The 20,758-nt window shown below is 42.0% G+C and overlaps 1 protein-coding gene across 1 annotated transcript in view; it reads left to right on the forward strand.

The window, feature by feature from the left end:
* LOC144142224 (myogenic-determination protein-like) overlaps positions 1 to 20,758 on the forward strand; it is a 74,497-nt gene that overhangs the window by 12,576 nt on the left and 41,163 nt on the right. Inside the window, exons 3-4 of the mRNA XM_077673582.1 lie at positions 4,671 to 4,799; positions 15,091 to 15,169. Of these exons, the coding sequence (XP_077529708.1) occupies positions 4,671 to 4,799; positions 15,091 to 15,169 (208 nt within the window). The remainder of the gene's footprint in view (positions 1 to 4,670; positions 4,800 to 15,090; positions 15,170 to 20,758) is intronic.

Here is a 20,758-nt window from a genome sequence, read left to right on the forward strand (position 1 = left end):
CATTTCAACTTCCTTTGCAAGGAGGTGGGATATTGCCATCGATGCGCTGTCATAAATTTATTGTCGTGTAGTCGGCGCCCTTTGTCTTTCAGCAGGCTTGTTACTTGCTTCCGTACTCTTTACTTCTGCTTTGATACGCGCAATGGTGAACTCATCGAGTGATCGCCGCTCGCAACTGAGTGCGATTCAGAAGTCAGGACCTTATTTATTTATTTATTTATTCATTTATGTAATAATTATTTAATTAATTATTAACCAATTAATTTATTAATTAATTTACACTTCTTGATTAACTGACCTATTTGTATTTATGTTTCTACATTCTGTCATTTAAATACCCATATTAGCCGTACGGAATGCTTGTAGTGAGCGTGTTATACGAGAATAAACCCGGAAATTCTGAAGCGTGGCTCAAGACTGCCGAATAAAAATGCAATGTTTGGCAATACAATCAAACCGGTGTGCCAGGTTGTGGACTGCCGGCATGTAGTTTCTGTGAAGCAGTGTGGACCCTAGAGCGTCATTCGCAACTGCGCCAATAAAAGTTGTACAACAGGGAGAGATAAAGGGCCCTCGGATATTTTGTGGGCATTCCATCTATTTAACCAACATTTTTTCAGAAAAATATATGCCTCCCTTAATCCTTCTAACATAATTTCATAATTCTGAAGCTTTGTCAACATAAGTTCACACGTTCAATTTTTCAATTTTCACATTTCACAATTTTCAATTTTAAGTTCACACGTTCAAGTTCAATTTTTCTGGCGTGCAAATACGAACCGGCTTGAACCGTTAAAAACCATTAATTTTTTCCGGAGCTGATGCGGAACAGGACTTTCATTTACGGAACGAAATATAACTCGGAACAAAATACATTTTGTTCCGACACCCGTCCCCGAGAAAATTCACTGCACGCGTCAAAAATGCCGAATTAGTAATGGCTGCTTAACGGCGCACTCAAAGCATACAATAAACTAGCCAAATACACGCACCAAATTTGCAATATAACCTTCACACGCAATCACACATGCAGCAATATACTATGTGATAGGTTTCGTCCGTGGCCTGGTTCAGTGTGTTTCCTCTCTCGGCTCCTGGCTGAAGGCCTTTTATGCGCGACTAATCACAGAGTCAGAAGTGCCGTCCGCATCGTGTCAAGTCATCCGGCTCCATAAACACAATGATTATTAACACGTGCTGTGTATTCAGGGACCACCTATCTACTTTTAGCATCTGTATCATGTATCTGTGTCACGTGTGCACCGGAGCTTATTCTTATTTTTGCGCTTGCTGTTTCTGTCAAGTGCGCGGCGCATATTCGTCGCATGTTCACAGCCCCGTTATAAAATGTATAACAGGGAATAAAGCATCCATTCGAATTGTTTATTCCGTAAGCATTGTATGGTGACATTGTACAGAATTTCCTGCTTGTTTGTCTCACTGTCCGAACGTAGCGCATCACACGACTCGCTTAATATGTAGCCAACAGGCCTTCGTGGTATATTTCAAAATCCACATCCTCCAAAACTATTTTATATTTATATTGCAAAGCGCATGCCAGGCAAGACAGAAATGGCACAGAACGTCTTGGCCCAGTGGAACCCTTATTTATTCTCTGCGCGTGCATAGCCTTTTTTTGGTATTCACAGGGTAGGTGATGATGATGGTGGCGTGCAGTGGCGATTAATATGTCCAAAACTTGCTCTCTCCGAGAGCGGAGCGCGTTCGAGCAATAAGAGAGAAAACGCAGCCGAATCATTACGTACAGGTTGCACCCCACGTGCGACGCCGGAGAGTGTCCAATACAGTCAGTAATGAGAGAACGATCTTTCGCACAGCACTCGCGAATGAACGTGCGAAGCAATAGAGCGCGCATCCGAGATTTTTGGCGCGCTTAGAGCCTCTGTTACTTGAGGAGCGTCGAGAGCCCTATTTGTCGTTTAAGCAGGCTGGAGCATCTCAAAAGCGATCGTGTCACGGTAGCCGCTGATGTGCCCGCGGTAGGCCGATGAGTGACGCTACCGTACAGGGAATGGGCCTTCGAAGCGAAGTTGGAGATGCGTGCTTACAGTGTCACTGAGAAGCGAAACGTGGCTCGCATTGGAAAAGTCCTACGTGAGGTAAACGTCACCTGAATGCGTATTGTTAGGCTGCAGCTGCCGGCTGGGCACGCGTAATGTCTACACATAATCACTTGCAGGTAATGACTGCCCTGGTATATCGAAGAAAAAACTAATGAGCCGCAGAATCAAACAGTAATCCAACTCGACAGACAAGAACAATGCCGGTTTTTAGGCCGCACAGAATAGCTACAAGAGTCACTGGAAGGCGCTGCAGCCGATTTCTGGGCGATGAAGTGCAATGGCAATCGCGCCATGCACGCGGGTCACCAGCAGTTAGACGGCACCAATTAGACGGCACCAGACATCTTTTTGCAACGGAAGCCACATTTATTTCGTCCGCGTCGCTAGGCCTCTTTCCAGGCGACGGCAGAAGGTAATAATCATGGTGGAGTACCGTGATGATGAATATGAATAATTTTGCAAATACAGGATTTCCTGCTTAGTCTGCAACCAGTCCTTAATGCAAAAATCATTTTTCTGTAGTACGCATCATTGTAGAATAGAACATAATGTTAGAAACATTTGAGAGTTTTTTTTTGACTCCGTAAAACGTAATTTCATATTCCTTCTGTACCATGCGTATGCACGAAGTATGAGGAAACATATGGAGCATGACTTCGCGTTTATTGGGTGCAGGAGAAGAGGAACAATTGTTTAATTTGAGCAAGACTAAATTTGGTGAACTGCTTCACTGGGCACAGAACATACTCGGCCCGTGCAGCCAGCTGCGCCCGTAAAAACAGCTGAAGCTGCTCCTCCAGGTGGAGGCCCGCCACGCGATCATGAAACGCGAAAACGGTGACAACCTTTGATTTTGCGAGAAATTGTTTGATTCGTTGTTTTTGCAAAAAAAGGTCTGCTTTTGTAATGCTTCGGAGTATCATACTCTGCATAAATTACGTACTTCTACAACTGAACATATACGGAACGTTTCACAAAGGGAAAACTTCACCTTTCTGTCATTTAAATACAAATGAAAGCGGGTAAGATGCTTATGAAAAGAGCAATTGAGCAAACTGATGTGCGTTTTGCCCTAGCCTCTCCAAGGCTAACACGTTAAGAGTTTCGGGTGAGGATTCAGGCTCCTGAAAAGAATGTTGATGCACACATTTTTAGTCGTTAATTTTAGCCATCTTGTCATTCACTAGCAACACGAAGGTGGGTAAATGTTAAAACTAAAGTTGGGCTTGTTAGCATAAATACGCAGTGAATGCGGCATCTCAATACAAAGTCAAAGCCGATTTACTCAAGGTCGACGGCAATTAGGAGATCGGCGAAAGATTTGTCCCCAGACGTCAACGACGAAGTGAACGGAAGAAGTGAACGAAATGAAAAAGAGATTTCATTGAAATGATGAAACAATAATTTCATCTGACTCTCCGGTCCCTAGGAGTAGCTTTGGTTATATTTTACTGCTATATTTATAGTTTTAGTACATAACTATATAGCTTCCCCTTACAAGGCCTGAAAAATCACCCCCTCCCACCCCACACACTCCACTGTGAGTACGAACCACTTTATTAAGGCGAAAAAGATACGAACAGCCTTCTTGTGAAACGCTTTAGGAGTTCATGGCAAGGCAATTAAAAGTCTGCGCACTTCGTACGTGAGTTCAGGCGTGTCCAAGAACATTATTCTAGGCAAGAATTCAAAAAGAGTATCTAATGGTGCAAAGATGACTCACCTGCCCTCCATATACAGTTCTACTGTTCTTGGAGCCATTCTGCATAAGTTTATGCCTTTTCCGCTAAAACCTTATTGCACAATCCTCGAAAGTCGACTTCAACAAAGATTTTATAGGAATTCCGCATCAACTTCAGAGTTTCAAGTCAATATGAGCAAATACAAGCTTATCACTCCAATGTTGCTCAAATTGACAGCATAAATTTTTGTTACTTATGACGATTAACGTCTCCTAGCTGACATGAAATATATCATATATCAGCTTTGACAACGTTACATTTTTGTGCTGTAACAAACTTCCGCATGTTCTTGACATAACAGTAAGGTGGACCCGCTTTATTTAGAAAAAAACGCCTTCCATGGTGGTGGTGAAGGAGCGGAGCGGGAGTGGTGTACTAGGCGCTGGTTAAGTCGTGAGTGGCGCGGCTGCAACGTTCGACAGAAAGCTCAGCACTGATAAAAAATTCATTTAGGCTTTCGCGTTCGCGTAAAACGAAGTTCTCAGCATTAGCGCTATTTTAATTTTGTTCAATAAAGAGGCTCAATAAATCTTCAAAAATCGTTCGGATAATTTTGATGTTCCGTATGAAGATATTAATATTCGCAAAATATTACGTTGTTGCAAAGAGACGGATTTTGTTTCAGCTTTGCGCATGTTCTGCTGTGCAGTGAAGCCGGTTTCCCAAAGTGTGACAACTCTTGATGACCGCCAGAAAAATCTTTCTGATATATGGAAAATTTGTATGAATAATATATATTCTATTACTGAAGTTTATTCACAGTGTAAACAAAAAAATACCTTTGAGCAAGGAAGAAATGGAGCCCTCGGTATCAATATATTTTATATTTACTCCTTTTGCGCAGGTTGAAATTCTGCGGAATGCCATCGAGTATATCGAAGGACTGGAAGACTTATTGGAAGCAGCTGATGGAGAGCGAAGCAAGAGTAGGCTTTTCGAGACATCTAAGCCTAACACCGAGATCACACCTCAGGTAACTCATTCTTCCGGTGCGCAAAGTCGTGCATTGCACGCTTCCCTTTCTTTAATTCAATCGTGTCGATATGTTCGACGCAATTTTTAACGAATATTTTAAACCCCCGGAATCACAAAAAAGGCGGTGTCGTGGGAAGCATTGACGATTTAGAAACAAATAAGCGGGAGCGAACATTGCCGTAGCAATTCCGTTCGCTGCCGAGAGAAGCACCCGGAATTGTAATTCGTTCGTTCCTCCATAAGCTCAAGCAATACTGTAATGTAGGCAACAGTGAAAAAAGCTTTTTATGGGATGCGAGGGAATCTTGACAGGCTATTGCGCTCCACCCCTGAATGTTAAAGTGAAGCGTTCTGGATTTTTTTCTAAATACCTGTAATCTCTGAAGCCCTTATTGCTTCCGGAGGGCGCTGTATCAATTTAATGTTTTTTGGTGGCCTACTCATGAAATAATCAAATTTGATGTTCACTATTCTAACGGTCTGAAAGGGATATAAACAAATTTTGTGAATGCAAATAAAAAAGTTGAACGACGTGATTGCATTACGGCTATAAAAACTGCAAAGCATCGTCAATACCTCAGAGGCAAACTTTTAGCCGTGGCCATTCACAAGAATTTTTTTTCAAATTTACTTAGAAGGGCAAATAAAGAGTAGAAAACATGTGAAACACATTGGGAGGACCAATCTTAAGCGTTCATTTGCCCAATGAACAGCGACACTAAGCCGTGCATGGTGAAGCAGTTGTAATATCGAGAGCGCGCGTTCCCAACCCTTTTGGCGTTTCAACGTGGAACTTCGTCGCCGGTTCCCGTGGCGTCACCATTAGGTTGGCGGTAAATTGTACATCAGACAACATGCACGATTTTCGATTACTGGCTTTTGCGAAGTGTGGTACCAGCCCTTTCTAAGCTTTGGAACTACTAATACCGTGAAATATTATTACGGAACATGGCCGGCAATACGCAATGGGGTCGTGGCACATAATCGACAATGACGACAGGGATGACGATGACGAAGGAGTGGCTGGCGTGGAGTCGGCGCGTGCTGTGAGATGGCCGCTGTGTACAGGTGCAATGAAGCGTAATTGAAACACGGTCTTGTAAATTTGCAAGAATTTCTTCTTTGGGAAGCTGCCTGGTTGCACTGGCGTGCGTTTAAAGGAGTATTTCCTTATAGAGAAAGCTTCCTGTAAAGTGGTAATGACCCTCATAAAGCTAGTAAGACAAATACTTGTGGATATTCACTAATTCTTGGTCCAATTACTAAGGACGCATCTGTACTTACTGTAAACGCGTCGATCGCATTACTTTGAAAATAGCCCATTTCACCATGAACCGTAGATCGCCTCATCACTTATGCCGCTACGTAACAATTTATTCTGCTGAAGTTTTGAACATTCCCAAAGCGATGTTTGTTGCTTTGTAAAAGTCAACCTCCCCTTATATTTGGTGCAAGTAATTCTGCTACTGGGACGCGCAGAAATTGCAGGGTTTTTGTCTCCGTGGGGGTCGGATTCTCTTGGCTTTCATCTCGTGGCGCGTGACACGAACGTTCACCCTTTGAAAGTATTTTGGCCAGCTGCCGTGAAATGACTACTAGCTTAGCCGTAATTGCCCTCTTTAAGCAACCTACAAATAACATCTGGCAGATGTTGTAAGAAGCGAAATAAGAGTGAGCATTTTTGCACTTACAGATAGAGCCTATTTGCTTCCACCAAATTCTTAGTCTGCTACCTACCTAATATATTTCCGGGCTGAGGTGTCGCCTTTTTCTACAAAGTAACGTGCAGTTGCCTTGTTGAACGTTTACCTATTGTCTTGTTAATAAGCTACTGGATGAACACAGATTGTACCGACTTATGCCCGAATGTGGTTGCGGATTTTGCGCTTGTTTGGGAGAGTTCAAATTTACATTTTACGGTGTTCACACCAAAGAAACCTTTAGGCTATGAGAGCTGCGGTAATAGAAGAGCGCTGAATAATTTCTACATTCCAGTTTGGTTATCAAACAATAATTTCGACACTTGCGCTCTTTTGCTGTTCGGTTCTTCCAGGATCACAAGTATAACTGCCGCTGCCAGGACTGGTTACTGCTGCCTGGTACTTACTAGCGCTACTGCATCGGTTATTGCTTGCCACCACAATACCTGAGTTAAATCTGCTTTGTTAACTAACAATAAAGAAAAAAGGCTACCTGGAATAGTAAATCTGCATTTATCTTTGCATACCGAGTCTTATATTGGAGTCATCTGCCAATTAGAATATTTATTGATCTGTAGGTGTTTCGGGAAGGAATGTTACTTGAATTATTTCCTTAGAATTGAATCCCTCTCCGAGCGGTGGGAAACAACCTACTGGTATGACCAGCTAAAACGAAGTTGCATTGTATGGTTGATTGATAATTTTTGTACCCATCACCAATATACTTGCTGCAATGCAACAGTGGACGGGATGTAAAAAAAAGGTAACTAGAAACCTGCGGCTTTAAAATATATTCCATATGATATTAGGCATACATTTTGATCCTATATATAAGGATAATAAATATACATGTACTACCTCAATGGGATGAAAAAGATTGCGGAATTGGTATTTAACGTTGCAGCTACAAAAGCTACATCTTGGACTAGTTGCAGCGGTAATGAGTGAGATTCCCTCGGAGTATCAGTGGGTAAATATCACCGGCTCTATCACATGCCTAAGTAAAGAACACTGCAATTTGCCCCAAAAATGCATTTCCAGAGTTTACAAATTATAGTTAGTGAATTTGGCATGTCGTGCAAAATTACTGGTTTTTGTGCTCTCTTTTGGAGAAAGAATTTTTCATCAGGTATATGTATTTTAATTTACGCTATTAGCTGCAATACCGTAAATTCGAGGAGCGTGTCAGATCCAAAATTGAAAGAAGGTCCTGACAAATTTTGCTTACTTAATCCTTATTCGACTGCACCTTAGTGCCACAGTGGTAAATGATAATTTTTCGCACGGCCTATAGTCACTGCTTAAACGTCACATAAATTGCCACAATTTTGAGAAGTAAAATATGCCCTAAGTACATATCTTGAGAAAAATACACACTCTACATATTTAGGGAACTGATAATTAAGAGATACATAATATCGAACGAAACAGTCACTCTTGGTCGCATCACTTGCTCCAGTATAATATCTCAGGTGGCGTGAAAATATAAATTAGTTCAAAAATATTCACATCGCAAATAGCGGGAAAATGAGAGGACCAAATCCGATAAAAATTTCAGACAAAATCCACCTCCATTCTCATCCGTAATGTCGGCCTAAACGCCAAATGCTTGTTTGTGTTATTGAGCTCAAAAGCCAGCCAGAACAGTACCCGCCATCACACCTTGTATATCACTCAAAAAATTATATGTTACACAAAAAAGACAGCCTCACCATCTGTTCTGCCTGTCTACTTTTTTAAGAATCGTAGAAATCTGTTTCACCATAAATAATGCATCCAAGCTAACCTTCTTCTAGTGATCATCATCTACATCGGGCAATGATTACAAAACTTCTTCATATGCATTCGGAAGTGCAGCTAAATATAACTGGTGATCTCGCACCGCTTAAAAAATGGTCGGTGCTTGGTGACATGTTATCGTTGTTAATGGCACTCCTGGGAGTCGTCCTGGAAGACGCTGCTTCTAGGCGTTGCTTTCTTCTCCTCGACGAGCACAGCGCCGGTGTTGTCATCACCGCCTGCGCGACCGGCTTCTAGAAATAGCAGCATCTCTGGGATGATGGAGAGTAGTTCCACTTCTCCCGAGCCTGTCTGTGGCTTCTCTTGTATTATGTTGAACAGCGGCAGTTTAGTCACAACGCCAACTCTTGTTCCCACCTCCAAGAGAACAGTCCGTACGCTCATGTAAATAACTCGGGCTGCCCTTGGATGATGACCTTTTTTCTTCCCACTTACGCCTACTACCTACTAGCTGCGGATCTTAGCCTCACAAGTTGGAGGACGTTCTTGTATCCTTAAAGGAAAACGCAACGTCTGTGGTTTCTTCCACCGGTATAGAGGAAAAGGTTTAGCTCTAATATTAGGACAATGTTTCTTTTGATAGCTGGCGTAATCAGTGGTTGATAAAGTCGGCAATATTTGCAGTGTCTTCTTGCCGCATGTGAGAGAATAGTTTTGTTGCGTTTTCGTGTGTTTATGAAGCTATGGTTAAACTGAAGCAAGGCTGAAGCAATGCGGAAGCAAGGATACCGTTCCTTGGAAGTATAGGTTCAGCATGATCGGTAACTGTCAGTTGTCCATGCTCTTTACAACAAATTGCCGTTAGAATTTTAACAAGCAGAGTTAAATGGTGTGTTTGTCTTGCATAACACTGCCTTGGCGATGCGGCTGGGGAGTAACATTTTTCTAGTGCTTCGTTTAAATTTTTTGGCGGTCACGCAGCCATGCGGAAGTATCGTGTGTTTTAGTTAGGGGTGCCCGTTTACCCCCAGTGCAGTGTACGTCGCGAAGAAATTTTCTGCATTTAGTTTCTCTAGTTACCTTGGTTTTTTTCGGTGTAAGTATTTTTTTTGTCTGATGGCAGTTCGCTTCATAACGCACTGAGCACTAATATCAAGAACAAGATATCAAAATGTCCTTCCGGTTGATGCACCGATACTGAAGTAAAAATGCTTTAGCAGATGTATTGTATCTTGTCTTCAGTGTATTGGCTTAGATCAGACCTAGGGTTCCTTCTCGAATACTTAAGTATTTCACGACTAAAACGTAACATTTACCTCTTCGCGACTAATGCACACTTTAACCTCTGAGGTACTCAGTTTCCGAATTTCGTAAAAAGCACGTAATTGAATTTTACCTTCACAGCCTGTGTTGGGTTCTTGTGCTGGTTTGGAAAACTCATCTATTCTGCTAAAACAATATTGCTACGCCAATCTATCAAAACTGTATGTCCTTACCTGTCTCAATATTTTGCTGTGGGCAACATAGGCGATGTTGACCTAATGAAATAAACTCCGCAGTGAAATTTTTGTTGCTTTTTTCTTTGTCTTACACATGCGCCCTCCAGCGTAGTTACCCCAACGGTTATAGTATTTTGGCATTCCTTGTTAGACGGAAGACATGTACGATGTATAACAGCTGCTTCCTGGTCGCTAACACACGCACAGAATTTATTCTACTCCAGAAATTAGTACTCGGTATTCTAACTAGATCTGTGTATCATGCAGTTTTTACGTTTTCCTAGTTTTGTGGTAGTGTTTCTGCGTATAGAACAATACAGCCGGTACGCTTGCCTACATTGTGATCACAGGCAATTATATACAAAACAAATAAACGAATAGAACCTGGAAACCATACAAAGTTTCTTAAACCAAAATGGCACCGAACCGAAAACAGGTAGGGAAAAGATATTTTTGCTCAAAGTGATCCCAAGCCCGTAGAGGTTTTTTTTACCAAGCTGAGCCCCAACGGGTTGTCAACGGGAAAAATAAATAATTTTTACCAGTATATGACGAAACAATTCCGCCATTTGCTGTTTCTGAAGCGGGGTGAAAGTTTTTGGCGGATTTTTTTATCGTTATGTACCGTCAGCTTCGCGACCGTCTATGGACTTTTACCCTTACATCAACCGCAACACAACCAACGTCCTGTCTATAGTGGTCGCAACTTGACGAAATAAATGCGTACGAATATTGAAATACTATGTTGCTCCTAGTCACCCGAAGATAATCGCATTCTCAGCTACGTGCAGGCGATATGAAACATAGCATTTACGCTTACATGAACAGGTCTAGCCGTTCAGCATCTACCCAAAATGAACAAGAAAATTTAAAACAATAGATTTTTGATAAATATGTTGCTTAATATTTTACTTTTAAACACACAACAAAAAACGTAAATTTTGAGGCACCATTTTTCTTATCCCTTTATACTTGGTCGATCGACTATATTGGCCCGCTTATGAATGGATGAATATTTATTCGCGTCATAAAATAAGGATGAAATAGTGCGTCACTGATTTCTGGTTGTGATGACGAAACCGCACTTGCCAAAAGCATCACGTTCGATACAACTTCTCACTGTCAAAACTTCCATCGACGGGTCGGTGCTCATGATTGCACCCTCCCCTTGCTCTATATTAGGTATTGGCAGACAGCAACAAAGAAGGTTCTCGGGCCAACGATAGAATAGTAGCCAAATAGGCTCTTTTGACTTGATATGATGAGCCTTAGGGTAGGTAACTTTCTGGATAAATCAATGGTAATCTACGGAAGGAGATCGTCTTTGTTTAAAGGGGATTGCTGAATATCGTTGAGGAATTGCTCAGGTGGTGGACATCTATGCCTCTCTACGCGGTGGTGAATACTATCTCACTTGACCTGTTTCTGCCTTTTCTTGTCGTTCTGAGCAGAAGCACCCACTGCCTCGTAGAAGAATAAGCCCGTGTAATGTAATAACGAAAATATTGAGGGAGAGGCACCCGATGACGTCACCGTGCAACAGCAACCGTCGCTCTAAAAGTACCTACTTTTGGCATTTCGTAGTTTCATCGAATACAGGGGAATATAGGCTGCTTTAACACTGCGATATTAAACCTCCGATCATGCCTGGTAAATTATAGTCCAGTAGAGTGTGTAAAACACCCCCCCCCCCCAAATTTACGGCTGTGTAGAGGTGATGCTGACTCTGAGAGGCTCGTAACATAGGAGTACTGCTGCAAGAATGTTTACCCATTGTAGCCAACTTTCCTAATTTCGTGAATGTTTTTGTATATTGTCAGTGGTACATCAATTCAGGGAGAACCCTGTTTTTCGGCCGTGAAATGCAGTTCTGTACCAAAATCGCTTAAGATCGTGGTTGGCGCTTTTCGACAAACTGTGTCTACTTACACGCTCTGTATTGGACGCTAAAGCAACCGTTAAAGCAAAATAAACCGTATTATACGAATTCTTGAAACAACAGCCTGTGGTAACTCGCTGTAAGCTATTTTGGATCCGGTAGGATGTTATTTTCACCAAAAGTCATACTACGTATTTAAAGCCCTGAAGTTTAAATCTACCCGACCTCAGTGCTGATGTAGTGTGGAGAGCAAATATCAGCTCGTTAAGTGCATGTTAAAAATCAAAACGTACGGTAAACCAAGCCTGGAGGCACCACTACATCTTACACTTAATTTCAGCGGAGATTCTCGTCTCTGGCTGCGAATTTATTAATATGTCCATGTGACGTAATAAGGGCTGGGAAAAAGCTGCCTAGTGAAAGGCAACAATTTAATTCATTTTCGAAATTATCTAGCCTAATTACTATAGATTAAGATTGACATCATGGATATTGGGACAATGCCGTCTTAGAATTAACCTAATGTGTTTCTCGGGAACGGATGAAGTAAACTGTTCTCACACTTGTGTTATAAATAATTTTTGTGGACCGATTCGCGAACCCGTGCAGGCTTGCGAACTGGTTTGCGAACCGATTCGATGTGGGATGTGATCTTAACAGTGAAAAAATTATTCCCCCCAAACCCGAACTGCAACCGAATAGATATTTTTTTGGTGTGACACAGCAATTTTTACGACTAAAATTAATTTACCTAATAATAAAAACATTGCCGTTAAACCCTTCGACCGCATGACACGCGGAATTTTAAACGGTTTTTAATGTAACTTTTAGATTCCCATGGAAACAAAAAGAGGGAAAAACAGCGAACATGATTGTTTGTAGCATCACAAATTTTTTTTACAAATTTACCTTGTACACGACTGCAACTGGGTTTTCTATAATCAACAAACCAGGTCGTAGCGACCACAATTTTCGGAACGCTGTGTTTATGACTTTACACTTTTTTCCAGCGTTTACGCCTTGCAACTTTCAGTCCTCCGGATATGAACAATACCTGTAAAGCGGAAGACGTAAAATATAACTTGCCCGTGGGTATTTTAGGTGGTAGCACTTTAGGTTCAACTGCATAGCGTGTCATTTCACTCATTTATCTTTGTTTAAAAATTGCCCCCTTTGTTTTAAGCGTACTGTTGTTAACAAAGCAGTGTACCTAAAAAAATTGTTTTTCACGTTGAACGTTATGTCTCGAGGAGGAAAGTATTGTCAGAGAAGCAGTGCCTCTTTCGTAATTCTGTTTTAAAATATTTGAACTCATTGCCTAGTCCCTTGTTCTTTGTAGTCGGTCATCTTGTTACCTATACCAGGCGAAAAGCAAAAACGCCCGTGTGTTCGACATTTCGGCGCACAATAAAGATCCCCAGGTGGTCAAAATTAATCCGGAGCCCTCCACTGCGGCGCGCCTCATCGCCTGCGTTGCGTCGGCGCGTTAAACCCCACAATCAATCAATCAATCAATCAATCAATCAATCAATCAATCAATCAATCAATCAATCAATCAATTGTTACCTATACCAGAGCACACACACACAAAACAGAGCACGCTAAATTGTTTCTCAAGCAATTGATAAAAGGTTACAAAGAACTGTTACCATAGGAAGTTTTAAGCGCAATTATGCTTCTTTTAATTACCGGTTTTTAGGGTTGCATTAAACGGGACATCATATTAACCGACACAAGAAATCTTGAACAGCCGTTCCAGCAATCACACCTGAACGTCCCTCAAGAAGATTTTGTGCCCCTTCCGTTTCCCGCCCAGAACCAGAAAACATAACCTTTGATAAAGAAACAAGCCAACAATTTATGTACCTAGAATGTGGTAAGCGTATCCTTGAAGGAGATTACGCAATATTTTCTAGTAGGCTCTCCAAGATAAAAACAAAGTTCACTTTATTTATTTTGTGACATCAAAAATTGCAAAGGGCAGTGAAGTTAGCTTAAAACTTTGTTTTATTTGCAACAGCGATCTTTTCATAATTCAATGTAACTAAGTCGCTCCATAAGGATGGTCTTTTAATTGTAAACCGTAATACTTTTCGCAAACGCAAGGTTATGCCATCCGTATCATCAGCACACGTCTTTGTTGAGGTTGCTATAAACTCAATGCAAGCATAGAAGCGATACGGCAGAACATAAATGGTTATCCAATACATCTGAAAAACAATGGTTAATGGTGGTAGCTTTTGTGGGAAGCCGCCAATCACCAATAATAGTCTTCTAATGGCATAGGGGCACCGCAGGAAAGGGCACCGTGGGTCCTCACGTTTTTCTTATATTCTTTTTTTGTTTGACCCTATTCTTAGCGTTCTAGAAGTAAAGCATCCTTTGTTCACTGAATTGACATGCGACTTCGCGGATGATTGATGCTGGCATTATTTCCTTATGTATTATTTCTTTATTCACCACTGAGAAAACTACGGCTAAGCCGTTTTTGTTGCAATGATATCAGATACCCAAATGCCTTCTGGACAGAATAAAATGGATGATTGAAGCTTGTATTTTCTCCTCATACTACTTTTAAACTATGGTATCCAATTTCTGTTTGCCCGTTTCTTAAAGAAACAATTGTAGTTGCCAAATCATTGTGACATTGTAAGTACTGCCGAAACTACTGCTTAAGTTGCAATGAAAAATCTCATCGGATGTTCTACTTGAACCTAAGTTGAATCATGCTGGATTTGACTTAATGCACCGGGCGCGTGTGGTAGATTACAAGAGCTATTTTGTGCTTGAGGAATATCTCATAAAAATTGGCAAAGACTGAACTAAATCTCGCAGGGCTTGAACCACAGCGAAGCTTAAGGACTTCTTTCTATGTAATTACTGGAGGAAACAGCAGAGCGCATTCAATAATGCGTGAAATTGCTTATTTCCATAGTCAGTCGTAGCTTTTCACTGTGGTAGTTGTAGTCGTCATAATATACATCTACATCGTCGCCGTCCTCTTGAACGACTGCCAGGCCCGGAACATTTTGTGCGCAGGCTTTCACATTTCTCCCAAAGTTAAACGCGTGAGCACGCGCTACAACCAGCGGCAACCGGCTTGGCGAAATAAGCACAAGTAGTGCGTGCGGTCTAATGCTCTCCCCTTGAGTCCGGAACGCACCTAAACTGCTTTCTTGGTATTTCTTGCGAGCACCAAGCGCAAGCCTGCACGATGCCGAGCACTCTTCGAGGCGCGTTCTCACGTGTTCAATTACCGGCGGAGTAACTATGACCCACCTTTCTTATAACGCCGCACATCGATTACATTACAACCAGCAACAAAAACGTGCTCTGCGCAAGTACCTGGCCTTTTTCGTAGAGTTTGCTTATCACCGCGTCACTCCTCACGCCTCATTATTATATCCGTCAAAAACGTTTCATAAAAGCACGCATTCCCACCTTTTAATTTTGTTTTTTTGTTCTTTACAGAGGATAGAAAATGACACAAGACGCAACTGGAGCCCCCTGTCAGACTGCATTCACCAGAACACATTCAGCGCCATTGATAGTGAGTAAAATATTTGGTATCATTGCTAATTCATGATTTCGGATAGGCGAAATCCGGCTGATGTTACATTCACCTGAAGGGTTGCATGCCTGATGAAATGAAGTCCTCTTCCTGAAACGTCACTAAACTTTTATTTCTTAATGCTTTTTCTCGAGTGCCTCTTTCTCACTTACCTTATGTGTATATATATATATATATATATATATATATATATATATATATATATATATATATATATATATATATATATATATATATATATATATATATATATATATATATATATATATATATATAGATATATATATATATATAGATATGTTTCAGTCGGTCGACAAACAAGATGGGGTAGTTACCAGTAAACGCAATGATTGCCCAGTACCCAGACTTGTATTTGTGCATTACTCAAAGGAATATTCACAGCTGAGCAAACTCTTGCGGATAGTGACGCAGTGAGGGCGTTTCTGCAGCAGTGATATGGGACACCCACAAGCTTTCTGGACACATCAAAACGTAAGCTCGCGTCTACAGTTGTTGTCCGAAAACAAAAAGTCTTGTGCTCCTTCTTGTGGACCTTTTCAGGACAAGAAAACAATTCTGGTACACACAAAACTGCGACAGAACTTACAATGAATATTGACTACAATGTGTGAAGCAGCATCTTTGAGACTCACAAACCATTTTTGTTTAGTTTAGTAAAGTTTATTCGAACTCCCTATCTTGTTTCGAGCCTTCGTGAACTTGTCAATATCACTGCTCTTTGACCTATAATGTGCTACTGCGCTTGAATTAGAGAGGAGATGCGTTCTCGTCTTCAGAATTTATTGAACCCATCTAGACATTATAAAAATATATATACACTGTAGTCATTGCAGCCATTGTGGCTGTTGCGCCGCATCAAACGTGTTCAGTGTGTACGCTCCGTAGCCTACGTGTGAATGCGAAGCAGCACAACCTGAAACTACAAGGGAGCGTGGCAGGTTTAGCTTCCTCGCCACATTTTATTGAGTGGTCTCGTTTTGTTGCGGCAAAATTCACAACATGTCACATCGCTATGAAGGTGGGTAGGAAATGCGCGGAGAAACGCGGAATTTTCTGTATGACACCTTCATCCTTCATTTACCAGTTCGCCTTTAGAGATCCTTTATTACCCGCCAACAACGTACCTCAAAAATTTCGTTAAATGGCTGCATGTCACACCGGGTGACACAGGCGATATTCTTACGTTTGAGTGGATGACAACCGACCCGTTACATTGTACTGAGTGGAGAGTGAGGTCATGTCCACATCCTAAGGAAAAGTAACATAATGAATACGCCTACTTGTTGAGGTTCAGTAATGTGTACAACAGTTTATAATCAAGGCTCAATGCGTTTAAGAAAAATGGCGTCACAATTACAAACCGTCTTGAAGATCTTGTCTGAAAAATGTACATTCGAAGTAATGTTTTATGCCAACGCAAATTTACGGCATTGTGTGCTCATTGCAGTATGTCTTCATGATGTTGAACTCAAATGTAATACATTTAAATATTCTTACATCTGAAAAAAAACAGCTTGTGTGTGCGACACCTGCTGTTCTACACGCTGGAAAATCCTTTTGGTTCCTCTATACTCGCGTATTCTGCTGATCGAAACAATTAAGGAACTTCAATTATAGAAAAACTATAATCTAACGAGATTCTACCTTTTTCATGGCACCGAGCCAGAGTAGGAGCAATTTTCAAAGGGGCAAATAACACGTTTCAGTCAGCGCGCGTTCACTAAACAAGCACTTGGCTGCTGAACCCAACCACGAGCATTGGCGATTACGATGGCATAATTGCGCCAAATTGGTTCAGTTTAAAATCCCCAATATAAACGAGCCCTGAAGGGCTTGCCCGTTTTTTAGTATCCGCGGAGGCATCTGGTGAACGACTCGAAAACTAATTTTTGAAGGCAGATGGCAGGCTTCACCCACCTGAAGAATTTATTGGGATTTATTGGTGGTCGGCCACGCAGAACTTCCGGTTCTGAAGAGTACAAATTTGGTTATATATATATATATATATATATATATATATATATATAGAAATAAGGGTTGGCAGTCGAGAAAACCTCGGAAAGCAAAGGGGAGGATGTGGTAGATCATTGAAACAGATTAAGAATTTGGAAAGAAAGAAAGAAAGTGAAGAAAAAATGCCCGCCAGGTGGGATCCGAACCCACGACCCACGATATATATCAGTGTGTCGAACCGAAAAAAATACGGGTTCGGTTACGGTTCGGGTTCAGGTAAATTTATTTTGTTCCGGTTCAGTTCCGGTTCGACTAATTCTATCCACGAACCGGTTCGCGAACCGGTTCGGAGTGTTGAACCGGTTCGTGAACCGGTTCAGAACTGAATTATTAGCAAGGCGTGAAAAATCAGTTTTGTATACTTCAAATTCATCAAAACTGAAGTACTTTTTTTCTTCACTCGAACTAGTGGTTTTTTTGAAAATGAGCTGCAATACTACTGTCAAATTTGAAAATATTGGCCAGGTGTAACAGAAAATGTACCAGCCTCTTTTTCACCACCCCTACTGTCATCCTAGAGACTACACAAAGCCGCCGCCAAGAGACATGAGTGTTATTTATTGGTGCCCCTTTCTTCGTTTTATTGTACTGCTTAGATGCTAATAATGACTTAAGACATTGCCCATTTTGCTTGAATTACTTCCTTGTTACGTAACTGCTGATGCTGGGTGGCAGAAAATTTGAAAGTTTTTTCGGTGTTTCTCACCCACTTCTTGTAAAAACAACTTCCTTAACGAGTCACCAAAGGCAGATCTTTCAAACAAGGCAAGGTAGGGCTTTGTTTTCATGGTCCATTTAGGATCCTTGGCCAAGCATGTAAGATGACGCGGCGGAAAAATATCGCCGACCAGGGGCTGCGGCCCCTTCGTTATCGGGCTTACTGCGACAATCAAGAGCGAATGCTGCCTGCAAAACAATCAACAAAGAAAACTTCCACGTAAAGCGCGCACACAACATGGCGTTTTATTCGCCTGTGAAGAGCAGCTTTACCTGTACAAGAGACTACCAAAGACGCTAGTGGAAATCAGCGAAACCAAACGTACAGTGCTCAACGCTGGGCACACCTGTCAATTCGAAAGAACACAGTCTCTAGAATTTCGAATAGACACGTATCTTCGCTTACCTCACCCGCCGCGGTGGCTCAGTGGCTAAGACGTCGTGCTGCTAAGCCTCAAAAACGCGGTTTCCATTCCCGGCCGTGGCGGCCGCTTTTCTGATGGAGGCGAAAAGCGAAAACGCCCGTGTGTTCGAGGTTTCGGCGCTCGCTAAAGATCCCCAGGTGTTCAAAATTCATCCGGAGCCTTCCACTGGGCCGCGCCTCATCACCTGTGTAGCGTCGGCGCGTTAAACCTCATAATGAATCAATGTTCTCTTTCCCCGTGCAGTACGTTTAAGAATCTTATTTCTCCGGCCCCTTCGCCCTATTTTCCCCTCTTCCTCGTTTCGTGAGGTTCGCCTCGCTTGTATAAGGCCGATGTCTCGAACCAATAACAAACATATGTGCGTCCCTTTCTTCGTGCGTCCCGTTAGTGGCGCTGTTTTAATTCTTGTGATTATGCATGTACCTAAAAGCCAAAATTTCAACACTCTTTAGCTGCTGTAAATAGGCATAGGCAAATGTAGGGCTTGAACCTTGGCTGGTACACATTGCAACAATCTCGTGGACTGATTGCACTTGCACTGTCCCAATGAGGGAGAAAGAGAGAGCGACAAACGTTTTATTGAGACTTTTAAGGCCCCTTGTGGGGGCGTGGTGACAGGCGCACCGGCGACCACGGGAAGGGTGAATTCGGTGCTTCAAACATAGTGCAGGCTGCCAAGAGTTTGACATTTCTTCTTCCCAGCCTTGCACCCTGCTTGCTCGACCATCAGCAATATACCATTGCAATTAGGAGCCTTAATTGCTATACTGGTGTGCAGTCGTTTCACAATGTTGTGGCTATGGCGTTGTGCTGCTGAGCCGAAAGACACGGGTTTGATTTCCGGCCGCGGCGGCAGCTTTTCTGATGGAGGCGAAAAGCGAAAACGCCCGTGTGTACGAGATTTCAGCGCGCATTAAAGATCCCCAGGTGGTCAAAATTAATCCTGAGCCGTCCACTGCGGTGCGCCTCATCGCCTGCCTTGCGTCGGCGCATTAACAAACCTCACAATCAATCAAGTAATCAAATTGTCACCATGTTGTGACCGTGATGAGCGTGTTCGGAGCGTTTTGATTCATTGAACGGGTAACAGTGAGCGAGAGATTGCGAAGTTGATGGCGCGTGAAAGAAAGAAGCCCCTAATGACACTTACCACCCGTTATCAATAACGGGATGGTCGAACCGTTTTGTCGAGAACCGGAAACCGTTATTTCTTTTTTCGGTTCAGTTCCGGTTCGGGTTCAGCCGGCTCAAAAAATAATGGTTCGGGTTCGGGTTCAGTTCCGGCAAAAATACCGGTTCGGTTCCGGTTCGACACCCTGATATATATATATATATATATATATATATATATATATATATATATATATATATATATATATATATATATATATATATATATATATCTATATATATATATATAGATAGATAGATAGATATAGATATATACGAATCAGAATGGGAAATGAGGGCCTCGTTGAAATAATACAGAAATAAGGATTGGCCGCCTAGAATGCCAATTAAAGCAAAGGGGACGATGCAGTAGGTCAATGAAACAGATAAAATTTTTTGGAAGAAAGAAAGAAAGTGGGAAAAAAAGGACCGCCGGGTGGGATCCGAACCCACGACCTCCAGAATACATGCATAGCATGCAGAGGCCGTCGCTACATGCATAGCGAGGGTTAATGTTCTGGCAGTCTTGGTGCCATAGGAAGCTTAAAAGAGTTTCACGCTGGTCGACCACTGTTGACATGTCGTAGACGCTCGAGTCATGGGCCGGGGATATTCATAAAGCCCCCGGCCGCGGCGGCCGCTTTTCTGATGGAGGCGAAAAGCAAAAACGCCCGTGTGTACGAGATTTCGGCGTACGATAAAGATCCCCAGGTGGTCAAAATTAATCCGGAGCCCTCCACTACGGCGCGCCTCATCGCCTGCGTTGCGTCGGCGCGTTAAACCCCACAATCAATCAATTCATAAAGCCACCGCCAAGAGATGTGATGGTGGTATGTATTTTCTGCCCTTTCCTTCTTTGTTGAAATCGCTATCATCGCTACGGAATCGCCAAGCACGCTAACTTTGAAGCCTTAAATTTAGGCCTGCGTACTGGCGCGTTCAAACACCAGCGCTTAACACCAATGGCGCACAATTTTTGTAGTTGTATCTAAACAGAAAAAATCCTACAACAGGCACATAAATACTACCAATGAATTAGAATATTTGGTAAACTTGAATAATTTTAGCTGTCACCTTATCGAATGTGTAAGCCACACTGTTGTTAGAAGTAAGCTTCAGTTAACGCTCAGTCACTGCATTATTGCTCTGAGCACTGTAATTCTTTCGGCGATAACTATACCGGATATGTGCATTACAATCAGTATCTCATCAAACCGCCTGA

Source organism: Haemaphysalis longicornis, unplaced genomic scaffold, assembly GCF_048455015.1.
Source record: "Haemaphysalis longicornis isolate Haplotype H1 unplaced genomic scaffold, Haemaphysalis longicornis Haplotype H1 scaffold_6, whole genome shotgun sequence".
NCBI lineage: Eukaryota > Metazoa > Arthropoda > Arachnida > Ixodida > Ixodidae > Haemaphysalis > Haemaphysalis longicornis.